This window comes from Eucalyptus grandis, chromosome 5, assembly GCF_016545825.1.
Source record: "Eucalyptus grandis isolate ANBG69807.140 chromosome 5, ASM1654582v1, whole genome shotgun sequence".
NCBI classification, from domain to species: Eukaryota; Viridiplantae; Streptophyta; class Magnoliopsida; order Myrtales; family Myrtaceae; genus Eucalyptus; species Eucalyptus grandis.
The window spans coordinates 36,509,863-36,524,456 of NC_052616.1; the positions used below are offsets into that span (position 1 = coordinate 36,509,863).

Genomic DNA, 14,594 nt, shown 5'->3' on the forward strand with positions numbered 1-14,594 from the left:
TTTCTAATAAATCATCTTACGCAAATGTTTTAATCAATTTTTCATTTGACTTGGATTTTAATTTTTTTTATTTTAAATTGTTTTCTTTTGTATTTTTCTTTTTCCTTTTTCACCATCGACCTCGCCAACATTGAAAAGAGCAAAAGAGGAAATAAAAATAAAAAATTCAAAATTCAAAATAAATCAAAGATAATAAAAATAATCATAGGACGACCATGTCAAATTTTCCAACAAGGCAAATTCGCCAATGGCACTAAAGTAAGCGAAAAAGAAATTATGGTATTTAAATGAACACAATACAAAAGTTATATTATTTATGTTATATTTGTTGTCAAGCTGAAGAACCAGATCTATAGATGTCCTCCTTGAAATTTCAACACGAATCAATGAGCAATTAATACACAATCTTAAAATTTATCTCGAGTTTGACCTTGTGAACAAAATTCAACTCAAGATGAATTATAGTAAAGCAGGCAATTGATTTTTCAAGATTTCAATTTTGATAACTTGTGGACATGAAATATTCCCTTGAGAAGTGGTGCAAAGTGCTTCATCAATTAGTCTACTAAATTATCTCCAGCATGAAATTTGGAAATGTTTTGCAAGTGGAACCTGTCTCTGGTTTCAAGCTGATGAGCTAGGTACAAATGCAGAATCATTGGAAATATTGGCTGGTTTCCACAGAAATTTCATCTATGTTCCCCCTTTCAAGAGTCTGGCTAATTTTTCAATATTTCCAACTGTATTCTTGTTTCTCTTACAGTAATGGGAATTCTGGATCAAAGGGTTTCGAATGTTGTGGAGGTATAACGGCATTAGAAGCAATTTCTCCTCTACGAGATTTTTATGAACGAGGAAACCCTAATGGTATGAGCGGCGATCGACCATTTTAACCGATTGAATTATGTGTAACAATGTTATAATACTGCTGTTAGCACCTATTTACATGAGATAACTTAAGGGAAATGATAGTTCTTTTTCAATGGACCCACAGTTAATTACACTTTTTAAGAGGCTTCAATGAGCATAATAGAGCAATTCTACCTTCTGTTTACCTTTTCAATCAATGAAGTTGAGCATTGCGTCTGCTAGTAACATCTTCTTGAAAGACCCTTCCTCGGAATAAGTTCTCTTTTAAACTCAAATTCTGTTGTCTTCCTTGTACTCATCCTCTTCCATATTGATTAAAAAGAGTTCGGGAAGCCTCTTTCTGTTTTTACTTTTTAACCGATTCCCTCAAAAAGCTGGAAAAGAATTGTTGCTGGGCCTTTCAGTGATTGCATATTATGCTGAACAACTCTCTCTCTCTCTCTCTCTAGATCATTTGTTGTACTGAAGATATGTTGTTGTATCCTTACATCCAAGAGAAATGAAGCTGGCCCAGTGGAATATCATGTAATGACAGGGGCTTAATGAAATTGCAAGCATCCATCAAGGATAAGGTGTTTATCTGGAGATGGTAAGTACACTTACCCAGACCGACGCTAAGAATGCTCGACCATTTAATAATTGCTATGCAAATGTGTAGAATTGGCCTGGGAAACAAAAGGTTGAGTTTCAGATGTGCTGTCTCTCTTTTTGCTAATTTTCAGTTGCCCTGTTTATCACATGTGGCTTTACTTTAGACTAGGTATTCCTAGCCAAATTGCCATATGAGAAATGGGATGTCATGTCCTCGGTTAAGGAAAAAGATGAAGTGTAGTATCTTAATAGTTGAGAATTCTTTGATTAGACTTGTTTGAGAGAGATGTCTTCTTCCTTGATCCCTAACCGCTATACATACATGGTTCTTGGTTGAGCAATTCTTTAGTAAGAGCTCTTCAGTTATAGTCAGATCATAATCTTTACATGCATCTGAGATAATTAGTACACTTTGGAAACTCATTGCATACGGAAAACATGGCCTTGAAATAATTTGTCTTTGTAATGATAAAATCAACTTGGTTCATATTTCTTCTCTGTTTTGGAGAACCCTGTTCCATGTATATCATTTCTCTTTGCCCTTCTTCCCCTTCTTTTCCATTCATTTTTTGTTAATGACATTGTGGAATCTATGATTTGTTTAAGTATCTTATACATATGCTAAAGGCTCATATTTGATTTTCAGCTTCAAAGCCTCATAGGTCACAGGTAAATCACGCTTCTCATTTGATCTACCTGCATTAATTCATCCTGTTGAACACTCTCATGCCTTTGCATAACTAGGTAAAACCTTTAAACTTATGATCCTTTCTTTTATGAACATCACGTACATCATGTATGGTGATATGATGCACCTCTGATGCATATTGAATGATTATCAGTTACTCATGCATATAACTAGTGTGTACATGGTGTGACCTTTTATATTATAGGTTGTGCCAAATTTGGGCGATGTGGCAATGATTCTTGCTGTGACGGTTTGATGGGATGCTCATGTTAAGATCGAGTATACCTATAGCTATAGATTTACTTGTATGATGGTAGTCAAGCACAATGAGGAAGAACATAAGTCATTGCTCTTCATTACTGATTCTTGGTTTATTCTGATCATATTGTTCATTGTTCTTATTCCTGTCAATTAATCTATTCATTTGACTATAAGCTAAGTCAAACTTTCACTTCAAGGTGGCTCCCACTCTTGAAATGAACTATTTGCAAGATAACTTTTGAACTGTAGTTTTGTGATAAAGCACAAATCTGAATGTGACACTATTGGTGCTGGTTTTAGCATAGTAAGATTCTCTCTAGTTTGTGGTATGGCAGAAACAATTAGTGTTAATTATTTTATCTCACGATGTTAAAACATTTTAGAAACAGCCCTTTAAGTGTAGAGATCTGTGTAAATGTTGTTAGCATCCCACAAAGTGTCTTCAAATGATTCGATGCACTCCGATTGATGATGCATGTGCCATTTACTGCTCTTCTAATCGTAGAATTTCATCAAGGGATCTGAGGAAGGAAGCGTGATACATGTCCATATAAGTTTTTGCCAGGATGTTCATGTGTCTAAAGAGGGTTGCAGATGTGATCACCAGTGATTTTGTGCTCTAACTTGATTATCAGATTGTTTAGATAATTTTACAGCATAAACCTGTGCAAGCATCAGTTTTCTGAGGTTAATTTTTGTCTACATATTTTGTGATGTGGTTTGATACGAGTTTTTCGAACTTTGAGGTAATTCCAGGCGCACTATTGATAATTTTGAGCTTTATAGTTCGGGACCATGTCGTGTGATCCCTAACGATGATCATGGATTTCCTGGGAAAGAATTGCATTGACTGGATTTGAGCTTCCCAGTTATACCAATTATGTTCTAAATAGTTGAATCTATAGTATTGATGAGTCAATTAATGTCTTGATCGATGTTGACTGAGAAAATCTCAGTGATTTGCTCGGTCCAGAGGCAATTGGCAGTTGCTTCGTACTTGAACGTGCTTTTCTTATTCTTCAATTGGGAACAAGATGTCTCTTTCCTTCTAGTAGTGAGAAGTCCAAATTTTAGTTTTTTTTATAATCAATTCTAGTAAAAACTAGAAATACCAGAACATTTGCCGAAAAGAATATGGTAATTTTGGATCATAATCTGTTTATATATTCTTATAAATTCGGGCAAATTTTAGAAGAATAGATAATAGACCATGTGACAAGCTGAAGTTGACCAGCGGTTATCCATCAAAAGGAAATTTTTGGAAGATGACAAAGACCTTGGATGAATGCTTGTCTGCTTTTAGGAGAAATGTGAAGAAATGGTTGGATGACATGTAAATATTGATATGTCAATATAGATTTCATTTGTTTTGAGAAAAATGAATAATTTGAAAAATATTTTCTAAAAAGTAATTATTACATTTTTTTCAAATAATTAGTCAATGAGAAATGTTTTCATTTAAACAATAATTTATATTTAAACATTATCATTGACAATGAAATGTTTCCGTTCATTTATTTTTATAAGTAATACAAACAATCATTTTTAAAATGATAATTCAAATCATTCATTTTCCGCAAAACAAACTATTTCTTTATTCCCTTCCATATGAGGCCCACCGTCAAATTAGCAACCCCTTAAATAATTTAAGAAAAAACACTTTAATAAATCTTCATTGTTAAATGGAGAACATGTCTTGTGTAAAGTGCTTTATTAAATGCAAACAAAAAAAAATGCTTTATTAAATGTAATTTAGCTGTTGTGGCTTTACTCATTAATTGATGCGCTTTATAAGTTAGCATCATTATTTAAATGCAAGCAAATAATAAAGTTAACAAAATGACAAACTTAAACCCTTTTCCCTTCTTTTTTTTTTTTTTTTTGGCTTAATTTTGTGGCGGAACTCGATGTCCATGTCAGATTACATGGAAATAATTTACAATTGTAATACCTTACCAAAGTATAACAATGGCTGGTGTCCATATTCGGTGATACTATATTCATTAGTTGGGGAAGAACTCTGATTTTCAATAAAAAATTGTCTCCAATGCATCGAACTTACGGAAAAAGTAGTTGCACTATTGGAGCGAAGCAAACCAATTATACATGTGTAGACAACATGTCATATTATATTCGGTTGAAAGTACTTCAATGATGATTTTTTTTAATACATTTTTCTGAGTCAATTAATAATGTGACATGTTGCTTGAAATATGATTATTTTATTTTATATTCACTTAGACAAATATAATATTCTTGTGATTTTTCACTGAATAGCACAACAATTAGTACCAAAATCTCTCTCTCTCTCTCTCTCTCTCTCTCTCTCTCTCTCTCTCTCTCTCTCATATATGTCTCTTTTTCTTTCTTTTTTGAGTGAAAATCCACACCGTGCGCGGCAACTTTTTAAAATAAAATAAGGTAATTTTCCAAATGCAGTTTCTTTTTTCGCTGGATCAATTTATACTACATAATTTCCATGAATAATGATAACAATAGAAGTTGTTATCATATCAAACATTTATAAAACATCACGAGATGGCATGATTGAAAAACATAAAATTTGTGAGTCTACATAGACGACACAATCAATGAAAACAAGTATGAATGAGTGAATTAAACATGCAATTGCGTACAATCAATAATATCATAAAAAAGAATCTAATATCTCGTCTTTTTTTAAGCACATCAACATTTTGGCTATGGTCATAGAGGATGTTGGAATTGATCCAATATGATGGTTGTGTAGCCAAACATTTTTTATACCTTCAAAAACAAATAAAGGATAAATGACTCAGCCGATGAGGCTTCATCCAATTCAAAATGAGGGCTTTCCGCATAGCTAGAGCTTCTCCCACAAGAGCCAATTGGCATCTAACTAGGTATAGTTAGATTCCTCAATGAAATAAATAAGTAATAGGCATCTGCAAAAATTACTCTACGAAATTCTACAAATGCAATTCTAAATAAGTACAACGAAATAATGCAATTCTAAATAAGTACAACTATTTCATTTCGTGAATTTATTGTAATATAGTCCGTAAATTCCGGCTTGTTCTGCTCCTCATTTTTAAGCAGCAAAAACCTGAGCTTTTCTGTGTTCTTCTCTCTTTTTCCCTGTTGAGTCAACAACACATCAATCCAATAATAACGTGAAAATAAAGATATTAAAGTGGAATTTTGAAAATTTTGAAAAAAGACACGAGTATTTAAAAATCTCAAAAGGGTCTATTGCTGAATATGGCGATCACCCATCTCCATCGTCGACAAGCTCACAAACTCCTCATTCACAAAACCGCTAGTCTTTCAGTCTCTCTCCCTCTCTTTTATCATCCACATGCTTTAGGTTCGAATATACCGATCCATGTGAATGTTTGGTTTGCACGAATGAGTAGGAAAGTGATCACAATTCGAATGGCCAATCCCTTTTCGTATGTTTAGATTTATAAGTGAATCATATAATGGTGATTCCACCAACTTCTTGGAATTGCCGTTTCCATTACTTAGGCCATGCAATCATCATTATCATTCCTAAGTAGGCTAGAGCCATTTGGGCTGATGAAATCAGATTATATTGCAAGATTGACATCAGGGCTACCAAATATATTACACATGCCCAACTGCAGTAGAAACATGAAATGGGTCCTCCTAGTTAAACACAGACCAGAAAGTATCAGAAAGATTGACATCAGGGCTACCAAATATATTACACATGCCCAACTGCAGTAGAAACATGAAACGGGTCCTCCTAGTTAAACACAGACCAAAAAGTATCAGAAAGATTGAAATTCAGACCCAGGTGGCCCTGAGGAGGGCATCCACGGGTGCAGTTTCCCCGAACGTCTCGAGCTGATCGGAACATGAGGGATCGGCCTCTCCTTCCGCTTTGAGCTCTAACCCCAGCTCTTCCTCTATGTCGTCTGATGCCGATATCAACAGCAACTCACACCCTTCGTAGTTCAGGAAGTCGGCCGGGTCAGCCGGGCTGTACCTCAACTGCCCGAACTGTCCCTGTAGGTGGGCGGGGAACACCGCCTTGCGCTTGCTCTGGAGTCCCCTGAACTGGGAAGGGCCGGCACCGTGCTGGTCAGGGTTCTTGATCTGGATGAGGAAGGACCCTTCTCTTTCGACGTTGAGCGACTCCTGGGGCTCCTGCTTCTCATCTTCCGGAGGGAATTCGAGCTTGTATATGAGATGCGTGTGCGCTTTATTCCCCTTGGATTTGTGTCTAAGTATGCGGTACACTCCTCCCCCAACGCTCTGGCTGCAGCCGTGTGGCGGTGTCCCCTTGTGGAAGTGTCATACTCCTCTGCAAGAAGCAACAAGTCCTACTTAAATCACGGGAGACCAGAGAGAGAGAGAGAGAGAGAGAGAGCACCTGCTTTAAGAGCCGACTTGATATCATCGATCTTGGTAGTGACCATCTCCACAAACCCCCAGTGAGGTCGGCTCCGTTTGCTCGGGTCCGGAAGACTCTTCTTCCCCATCACTATCAACCTCAACAGCACCTGCTTCTCGATGTTCACTTCCTGCGTTTGGGATTTACAGAGAGGCTTGTAATCACAAGGTGATCATAGGCAAGTTGTCGGGTCGTGTGGTTCTCGTGACCATCATTACCTGGCTACCGTGACCACCTTCCACGGTGGCCTTGTCGCTGGAATTGGGATCGGTGCCTTCCTTGCCGGAGTGGGGATCTTGCTTCTCCTCGACAGGCCTCTCGCCGGACTCTGGGCGGAGGACTATGTAAAGGCGCTGCACGTCGTCGGCGCCATGAGCTGCTTCTCTCTCCACCTTGGGCCTATAAAAGAAGAATATCTCCCCTCTTTCCTGCAATAAAAATTCCACAACAAGCCCCCTCGCTCACTCCACTCCGTCACCAACTAACAAACCCCATTTGATTAGCAGTAAAAAAGGAGACAAAGCAGGTTTCGAACCTGAATTTCGACATGGGGATCATTTCTGGTCTTCACTTCCTGGCCTTGACCCATTTCCAGCGCCACTGCCGCAACACAGACAAGCAGCAGATGCAAATGGAGGAGAAGATGAGGGCAAACCAGAGAGAGGACCGCGGACACGTTCGCTTTGTGGATAACCCACGTTTCAGCACCGAAGCCTGCCACGTCTCTGTGTGTGCTGCTGTCGCCGACCGAATAGCAGACATGCCGGCGCAATCACACGTGTCCTAACGTTTGCTATGTCCATGGAAACAACACGTGTTTCATAGCAGTTTTAACAAGGTTTACTTCCGAATGTTATGGGCATGTTAAAAGTTACTAGCTTATATGAAAAATTAGCTGCTCGTATGGGAGTCCACTTATCAATATTTACTTGTAGTTCTTATCCGCTGGAAAGCTCCCCAACTGATGTGGTTGAGTGAATGAAACATATGCTATTTTTTCGTTGAGCTAACAATACAACCTAGAAGAGGGTAGAATAAGTAGTACGCGGATTATGAAAAACATTCCTCCAATATAAGTCAACAATAATAGAAGCAAATTATAATAGTTGTATGCATAAGATATTGATAAGATATATTATGTAATAGTGGTGCTAGTAATCAGTAGTTGACAATAATGAACTAAGGAAGTAAAACACATAACAATTCATAATAGTTTGGCTTTATCCCAAAACCTATATCTACTGTCCATATAACAATCATAACACAGGTTAAATTTCATTAATATTCAAAGCAAGTTACAATCAACAAGTGTCTATCAAGCAATAGATCACGTTATCATAATATAATGACTATCTTGGCACCTGTATACTTTGTCTAGATTCCAAAGAAGCTCAAACCTTAGATGAGGAATACCAAATGGAGAACAAAGACACTTCATAATTACATATGAAAGAGATGGAGTACAGTGATGGTATTTTCAATTTCTTGGTCCAACCCTTTTTGTGACTTCCTTGATCCTTTACATAGACATCATCAATCGCAACTTTGGAGATTCTTATCAGAAGGAAAGAGTAATTCAAAATTATTAGATGCTTTTGCAAAAATCAATATTGTCATACAATCATTCCTATCGATATCATCAGATTTCTTAAAATGGAATCTATTGTGACTGTCACTTTGCTAATTGTCGATTCGCCACCCCGAAAAGCTATCATTACTTTTTTGTAAGTATTTTCTTGTTTTTTCTGCCATGTATTCTTAGCCCGTAAGGGCTATTTCTTATACAGTCAACAGTCATCTGTAAACGAATACCACACCATCATCACTCAAGACTTGATATCAACACGTCCCAATACTCATTATCAATGTGCTCCATATGGCCAGTCTATAGATGCTTTCCAGTAATTGCTTGAATGTAGTAACTTGCGATTGCATATTCAATAACCCTTTTGAGTATGTCAGCATACAAAGACTTTTCATGGACACAAGATTGACCTTGGTATCTGCAAGTCACCATGAGCCACTTGTCATTGGACACTTGCTCTCCTCTTGTCACGATCTTTGTCCTAGTCTTCACTAGTCTCATTTTTCATCGGTATCAACGCGATTAAATTTGATCTCAACATCTGTCCTTATCATAATAGATACTAATATCAAATAAAGTTTTGGAATCAGCAAGACACCATAAGGATGTCTTCCGAACGTTTTTTAATATTCAAATAAAATTTTATAAGTGTCCTAAATAAGAGTTAGGTAATTTAAGCTCCAAAAATAAATATTGATAAAAATAAAAACATTGTTGATAATTTTCAAAAGAGAACCTAATTTCGTAAAAGACTTCAACATGTTGGTAAGCTCTTCCCATCAGCGCTAGTAAATTATCGAAATAGTTGATATTTCCAAAACAATCAAGTAAACATTAGTAATTAATTCAAGTAAAATTCGACAATTTTAGGTTGGATTTGTTAACCTTTCTGTGTGGTAATTGCTATAAAGAATAGCTAATCAATATTAGTAAATTATTAAAAATCAAATAAGCATTGGTTATATAGCTCCACAAATAAATATTGATAAATTAGCAATTAGTAATTTTTCACCAGAATAAGTAACCTTAACACGTTGGTAACTTTAAAAAATAGTTCAATACCAAAACAGTTATTAATTTCTAAACATATCTGATAAACGTTGGTAATAAAATAGACTCTTGGTAATTTCTGAAAGCATTAGTAAAATGAACAAACTGGTAGGCGGTATGTTTCAAGCTATCAAACAATAGAAAGCCACTCTCCACAAGATAGAAGCTCTTTCATTAACTTTTAGTAATCCAAATGGCTACCATTGAGGAAAATAAACTATATTACCGTTATTATAAAGTAATATAGATAGAGGAATGAAGTACAACAATGCCATCCACAATGGCAAAAGAATCCAATCTTAAGGAAATAGAATCTTCGATTGACCATAGTCTGGCCAGTATCATTGAGGTCCTAGATCGATTGGGGTCCAGGGCATAGGCATCAGGGTCACAAGGCTGACCTACAGTCTCCAAATCAGGGTGTCGAGGTTACAAGCCCAACCTTGTGGTCCTGGGTATCACAAAGTATAGTACTAATGGCATTTCTCTCGAACGAAGCAGATATACTAAGACCAAGCCAACACTCAGGGTCCTTGGAGATTCATTTATTCCATGATTTTGAAGGTGATGTATATATTGTGATGGTAGTGAAATTTCAGTAACAATTATTACTTAATAATATAATTTCACTTTCTTTTAAGGAAGCATATTCCACGAATCAGCCAATTTGAAGTTTAGATTTCTTTCCAAAATGAGAAATCTAGATTTTTGAATGGCCAATTCCTTAGGTAATCTAATTCCACAGCCAACCGAAAAGACCTAAAAATAGAATTCTATTACTCGCATAATGGGATATCTATGATGCATTTAGTTCTCGATGGTTTTCCTTTGTTTTCGGGCCATATTCTTTTCCTCATCATTGTCGGGCCTAACCTTTTCATCGACGCCAGCCCGCTATTAAATGAATTAACACAACGTTTGCACCGGACCTCATCCTTGTTAGTGGGCCGAGCTTTTCTATGTAGGATAATGACCCAATTCTCTAGAAAACCACCACTTCTAGGTGGAACCCTAATTTTATTCTAATTTTTGTCTCATAAAACTTACACATGCAAACTCACTTATTGAAGTGGATTTTAAGGATCTAATATATTAATTTAATGATTTTAAAATATATATATATATATATATATTTCCGTGATATAAAATATATACTGGCAACTCATCTTCATCCTCAACTAAACAAACCCCTCACATTGACAAAAAATAAAAATAAAAAGAATAAAATAACCCTTCAGCATGTGTTGCCACCAACTTTCGGACCCCTCGCCAGAGGGTTGGTTCACGGACGACCCTCTCTGCCTTTCGTCCACTCTTTCAATGGAGCCTGTGCTCGTGGCCATGGAAGCTTGAGCTCACAAGAGTGTTGAGGTGGAAGTGTGACTCATATTGTAAAATTGGTGCAATATATAATTAATACATCATAATCGATTCATAATTTATTAGCTTAAGCTTTTCAATGACTGTGAATTTAACTAAATATATTGACAAGCTTGAGCTTGAACTCTTCTTTAATAATCTTTGCTAGTGAAGACATCGAGTTTTTGCAGTATGCTCCCAACAAATAATAGAAGAGTCGGTTGTTGATTAGTGCTCCACCTGCAATTTGTTATGGTGTTTGGTGAATATGCAAGTTAAGATGATTTCATTATAGAAGGATATTTGAATTAAGAGGGAGCAAACTTAATACTGAGCTTATTTGTTAGGAATAATTTTTTGAGATACATGTGTGAGTTTTACTAAAAGAAATCTCACATCAAAGAATTGGTGTAGTGCGGAGCAAATTAACCTATAGTTCAATGGATTAAATATTTGAATGAATGTAAATCTAATTAGATATATTAACTTGTTCGAACTTGACGATTTCCTCATGTGAAGATATCGGGTTTTTGTTGCGTTGTCTCAACATAGCAAGCTGCACCTAGAGCTCAAAGTAGCCGTGCAAGCTCTCTAAGAAGAACCAGGAATCATTGAGATCAAAAGTGATTCCACTGTCCTTAAGCCATAGCCCGTATGAAAAGAAATTATATCTCATTTCCTTGTTTGGTCTTCTCGCGATGGCCGAGAAAGAAGAACCAGCATCTCGCACTTTGACGGCACCGCGAGCAACATCCTCGTATCCTCTGATTTTGACTCAAAATCACGAGCAGGCGGCGACGAACGTGGGGGCAAGCCTCTCCATGCTCGCGTCCGTGGCCCTCTTGTCCTCCATCCCTCTCCCGATACGGCGCACCACCACCCGTCGTCTGGGCTGTTTAAGCAACTAGAGCAAGAAGCATTTCCGTCGAGCAAGAGCAAGCCCATATCTGTCGAAGTTCGTTCGAGCCCTAAAACGAAGACGAACTGAGACAAGATCGTTCCTTCGACCGTTCCAGGTCCTTCGAGTAAGCGCAGATCGCTCCTCCAAGGGAAATCAGCAAGAATCGAGCTCTGAATTCTTGAGAAAAGCCCTTGTTTTTTCCCTAAGTTACATGGCGACGAGCACGAACTCCGTGTTGAAAGAGCGCACGCCGACGGAGAGAGGGTCGTCGGCGACGGACTTCGCCGGCAGAATGTCGGCAGCAAGCACATTGGGAGGGTCAGTTCGGTTGAGGATGAAGATGTGTCGGGATATTTTTTCCTTCAATGAAAATGATTTTCTTTTGATTTTCTTTCAATCCTTAAATTTGAGTCCGCAAGAAATGTCGATTTATTGTACATGTGGAATTGCCACGTCCAACTCTAGGCAACATTACATAGAAAGTTAACCTAAGTAGTCACTGAAAATTGGTGATTTTAATGAAATAAAAAAAGATTGGAAGAGAATTGAAATTCAAGTTAAAGTTGGTAGTTTTTTTGGGAATTAAATCATAGGACAAATTTTCCAACCTTGCTCCTTTTTCTTTGAGTTAGTGTCGGCATTAAAAGTTGTGTTCCTATGACAACAACCTAAGTCTATATTATTAAATAAGCAAACTTAAATACTTCTTTTTTCAATCAAGTACCTCAACTTTTTTGATTTAGCTCAATTTGATATTTTCATTAAATAAATTGTCGTATTATGTAATTTTGTAGAAATAACCCACTTACTTAGCGAAAGTTTACTCGAATTGCGGACATGACCTACTTAACAAAATTTACACCCTTTACCTAGATGACGGCACCATGTCGAATGTTAAGGTGGATAGGTATTAATTATTTATAGGAACTATTGTCTAATTCAACATTTTTCGCCAATGATTTTAGTAGATGTCAATTAACCCGCATTTGAAATTTTTAAGTATTTCATTGAAAATAACAAATGCTGGGCAATCAATTATGAAGTGGGAAAAATTTTAGATACTTGCAATATCTTTTTTCTAATAAATAAGCACACTAACTTAATCAAATATACCAATATAGGTCACTTTAGTAATTAGGTTGACAAACTCATATAATTTAAAAATGTTGATAGGTAGATTTCAAGTTAGAACAAATTGAATTTAAAGATGATTTGTTTATCGATTTTATCAAGTCAAACAACAAAGTTACGTCACTAACATAGTTAGCATAAATCCAAATTTGCTCATTTTTGGTCATTCATGTGCCATGGAATCATTATCGTGTCGAAAATTGCTACTTTAAAAGTGACTCGTGAAATATTAAAAAAAATATAAAAAGAAGTTGCAAAAAATTTATTAAAAAAATTAGATTTAAATATTTTAATATATTTGCCATATAATTTGCCTTGCCCTAAGGCTTGTTCCTCTCCTCTTCCTCTGCCAAGCCACCACATATAAAAGCCTATATAAATCCCCTTTGCATCCTTTCGCCTGCTGCGGAGAAGAAACCCTAGCCGACAACCCCCGCCGAGATCTCCAGGAGGAAACCGGCAAAGATGGTGAAGTTCCTCAAGCCCGGGAAGGCGGTGGTCGTGCTGCAGGGCCGTTACGCCGGCCGGAAGGCCGTCATCGTCCGGAACTTCGACGACGGCACGCGGGACCGCCCCTACGGCCACTGCCTCGTCGCCGGGATCAAGAAGTACCCGGCCAAGGTCGTCAAGAAGGACTCCGCCAAGAAGACGGCCAAGAAGTCGCGGGTCAAGGCGTTCGTGAAGCTCGTCAACTACCGCCACCTGATGCCCACCCGCTACACCCTCGACGTCGACCTCAAGGACGCCGTCGCCGTCGACTCCCTCCAGAGCAAGGACAAGAAGGTCACCGCCGCCAAGGAGGCCAAGAAGCGGCTCGAGGAGCGGTTCAAGACCGGCAAGAACAGGTGGTTCTTCACCAAGCTCAGGTTCTGAGTCCGGTCCGTTCGTGGGACGGTGTCGGGTTGGGGCAAGATTCGATTTTTGATCCCTTTTTGTTTTCGATACGTGGATCGAGCGAACGATGAATGAGGCGAGCCTGGATTCGAGCTGTAGTGGGTAATTTGGAGCTTGGACATCTCATTCAATCTTGAAATGTGTTATTACTGCTAATGTTTTAGTGTTGGATCTGTTCCGGGTTGATAATGTTTTTTGCTGTGACAGTTTTCTATATGGGCAATAGTTTGACTCGGTGCAGAAGTGAAATCGATATACTCATTGCGGTCATTTTTCTAATGTTTAGATTGTGTGGAGTCGAGCATGTCGGGGTTAGGAGTGGATTTGGGAGTTTCTGGCACTATCATTCATTCGTCGATTCGTTTATCCTTTAGGCTACTCGGTTAGTGGGGACAGAGTAGGGATTATTTTGCATAAGTGTGCTGTTGTTCTAAGCAATGTCTGCTTTCAACCTATGATGCTTGATCAGGTATGGGCAGGGTGATGTGGTACATCTAATCTGTTTATTTGTGATTAAAAGCTGTCTTTTCTAAGGAATTTGAGTTGTTTCCTGGGGAGGCGGTGAATACCAAAGAGGGAACAGAGTTGTTCGTTTCTTGGCCTCGATTCTCTATTTGCATAATGACTTGATCATATGAATTGCAGAGTTAGGAGTTTGATTCTAGAGAGTATGCTCTGAAGCTGTCTTTTGTTTTATCTTATTCCAAATCTTGATTTGTGATTGTGATAGGAATATCAAAGCCAACAACATGATATTAATGCAAGCATTGGTACTTTTGTTATTTGCTGTATGTCAGCGTCAGTCCTTGTTGTCAATATCAGGTCCAATTCTCCGTTGCTAGGATTATGGTTCTAATCAATATAG

At 37.6% G+C, this 14,594-nt stretch overlaps 1 protein-coding gene, 1 long non-coding RNA gene and 1 other non-coding gene across 3 annotated transcripts; 2 read left to right on the forward strand and 1 right to left on the reverse strand.

The window, feature by feature from the left end:
* The first annotated feature begins 573 nt into the window (after positions 1–573).
* Positions 574–1,432, forward strand: LOC108959770. The gene is made up of 3 exons (XR_001987254.2): positions 574–641; positions 764–867; positions 1,320–1,432. It is a non-coding gene; the product is annotated as an uncharacterized LOC108959770 (long non-coding RNA).
* Positions 1,433–6,116: 4,684 nt separating this feature from the next.
* Positions 6,117–6,936, reverse strand: LOC104446829. The gene is made up of 2 exons (XR_005550846.1): positions 6,789–6,936; positions 6,117–6,719 (listed from the first exon to the last, which is right to left on the reverse strand). It is a non-coding gene; the product is annotated as an uncharacterized LOC104446829 (transcript).
* A 6,281-nt stretch (positions 6,937–13,217) lies between these two features.
* On the forward strand, positions 13,218–13,999 carry LOC104444793 (60S ribosomal protein L27). The gene has a single exon (XM_010058532.3). It carries the CDS (start codon positions 13,301–13,303, stop codon positions 13,706–13,708), a length of 408 nt encoding a protein of 135 aa, XP_010056834.2. The 5' UTR covers positions 13,218–13,300; the 3' UTR covers positions 13,709–13,999.
* The last annotated feature ends 595 nt before the right edge of the window (positions 14,000–14,594 follow it).

Excerpts from the sequence above, each read along its gene's own strand:
- LOC104444793 (XM_010058532.3), top strand. The coding sequence starts at position 13,301 with ATGGTGAAGTTCCTCAAGCCCGGGAAGGCGGTGGTCGTGCTGCAGGGC.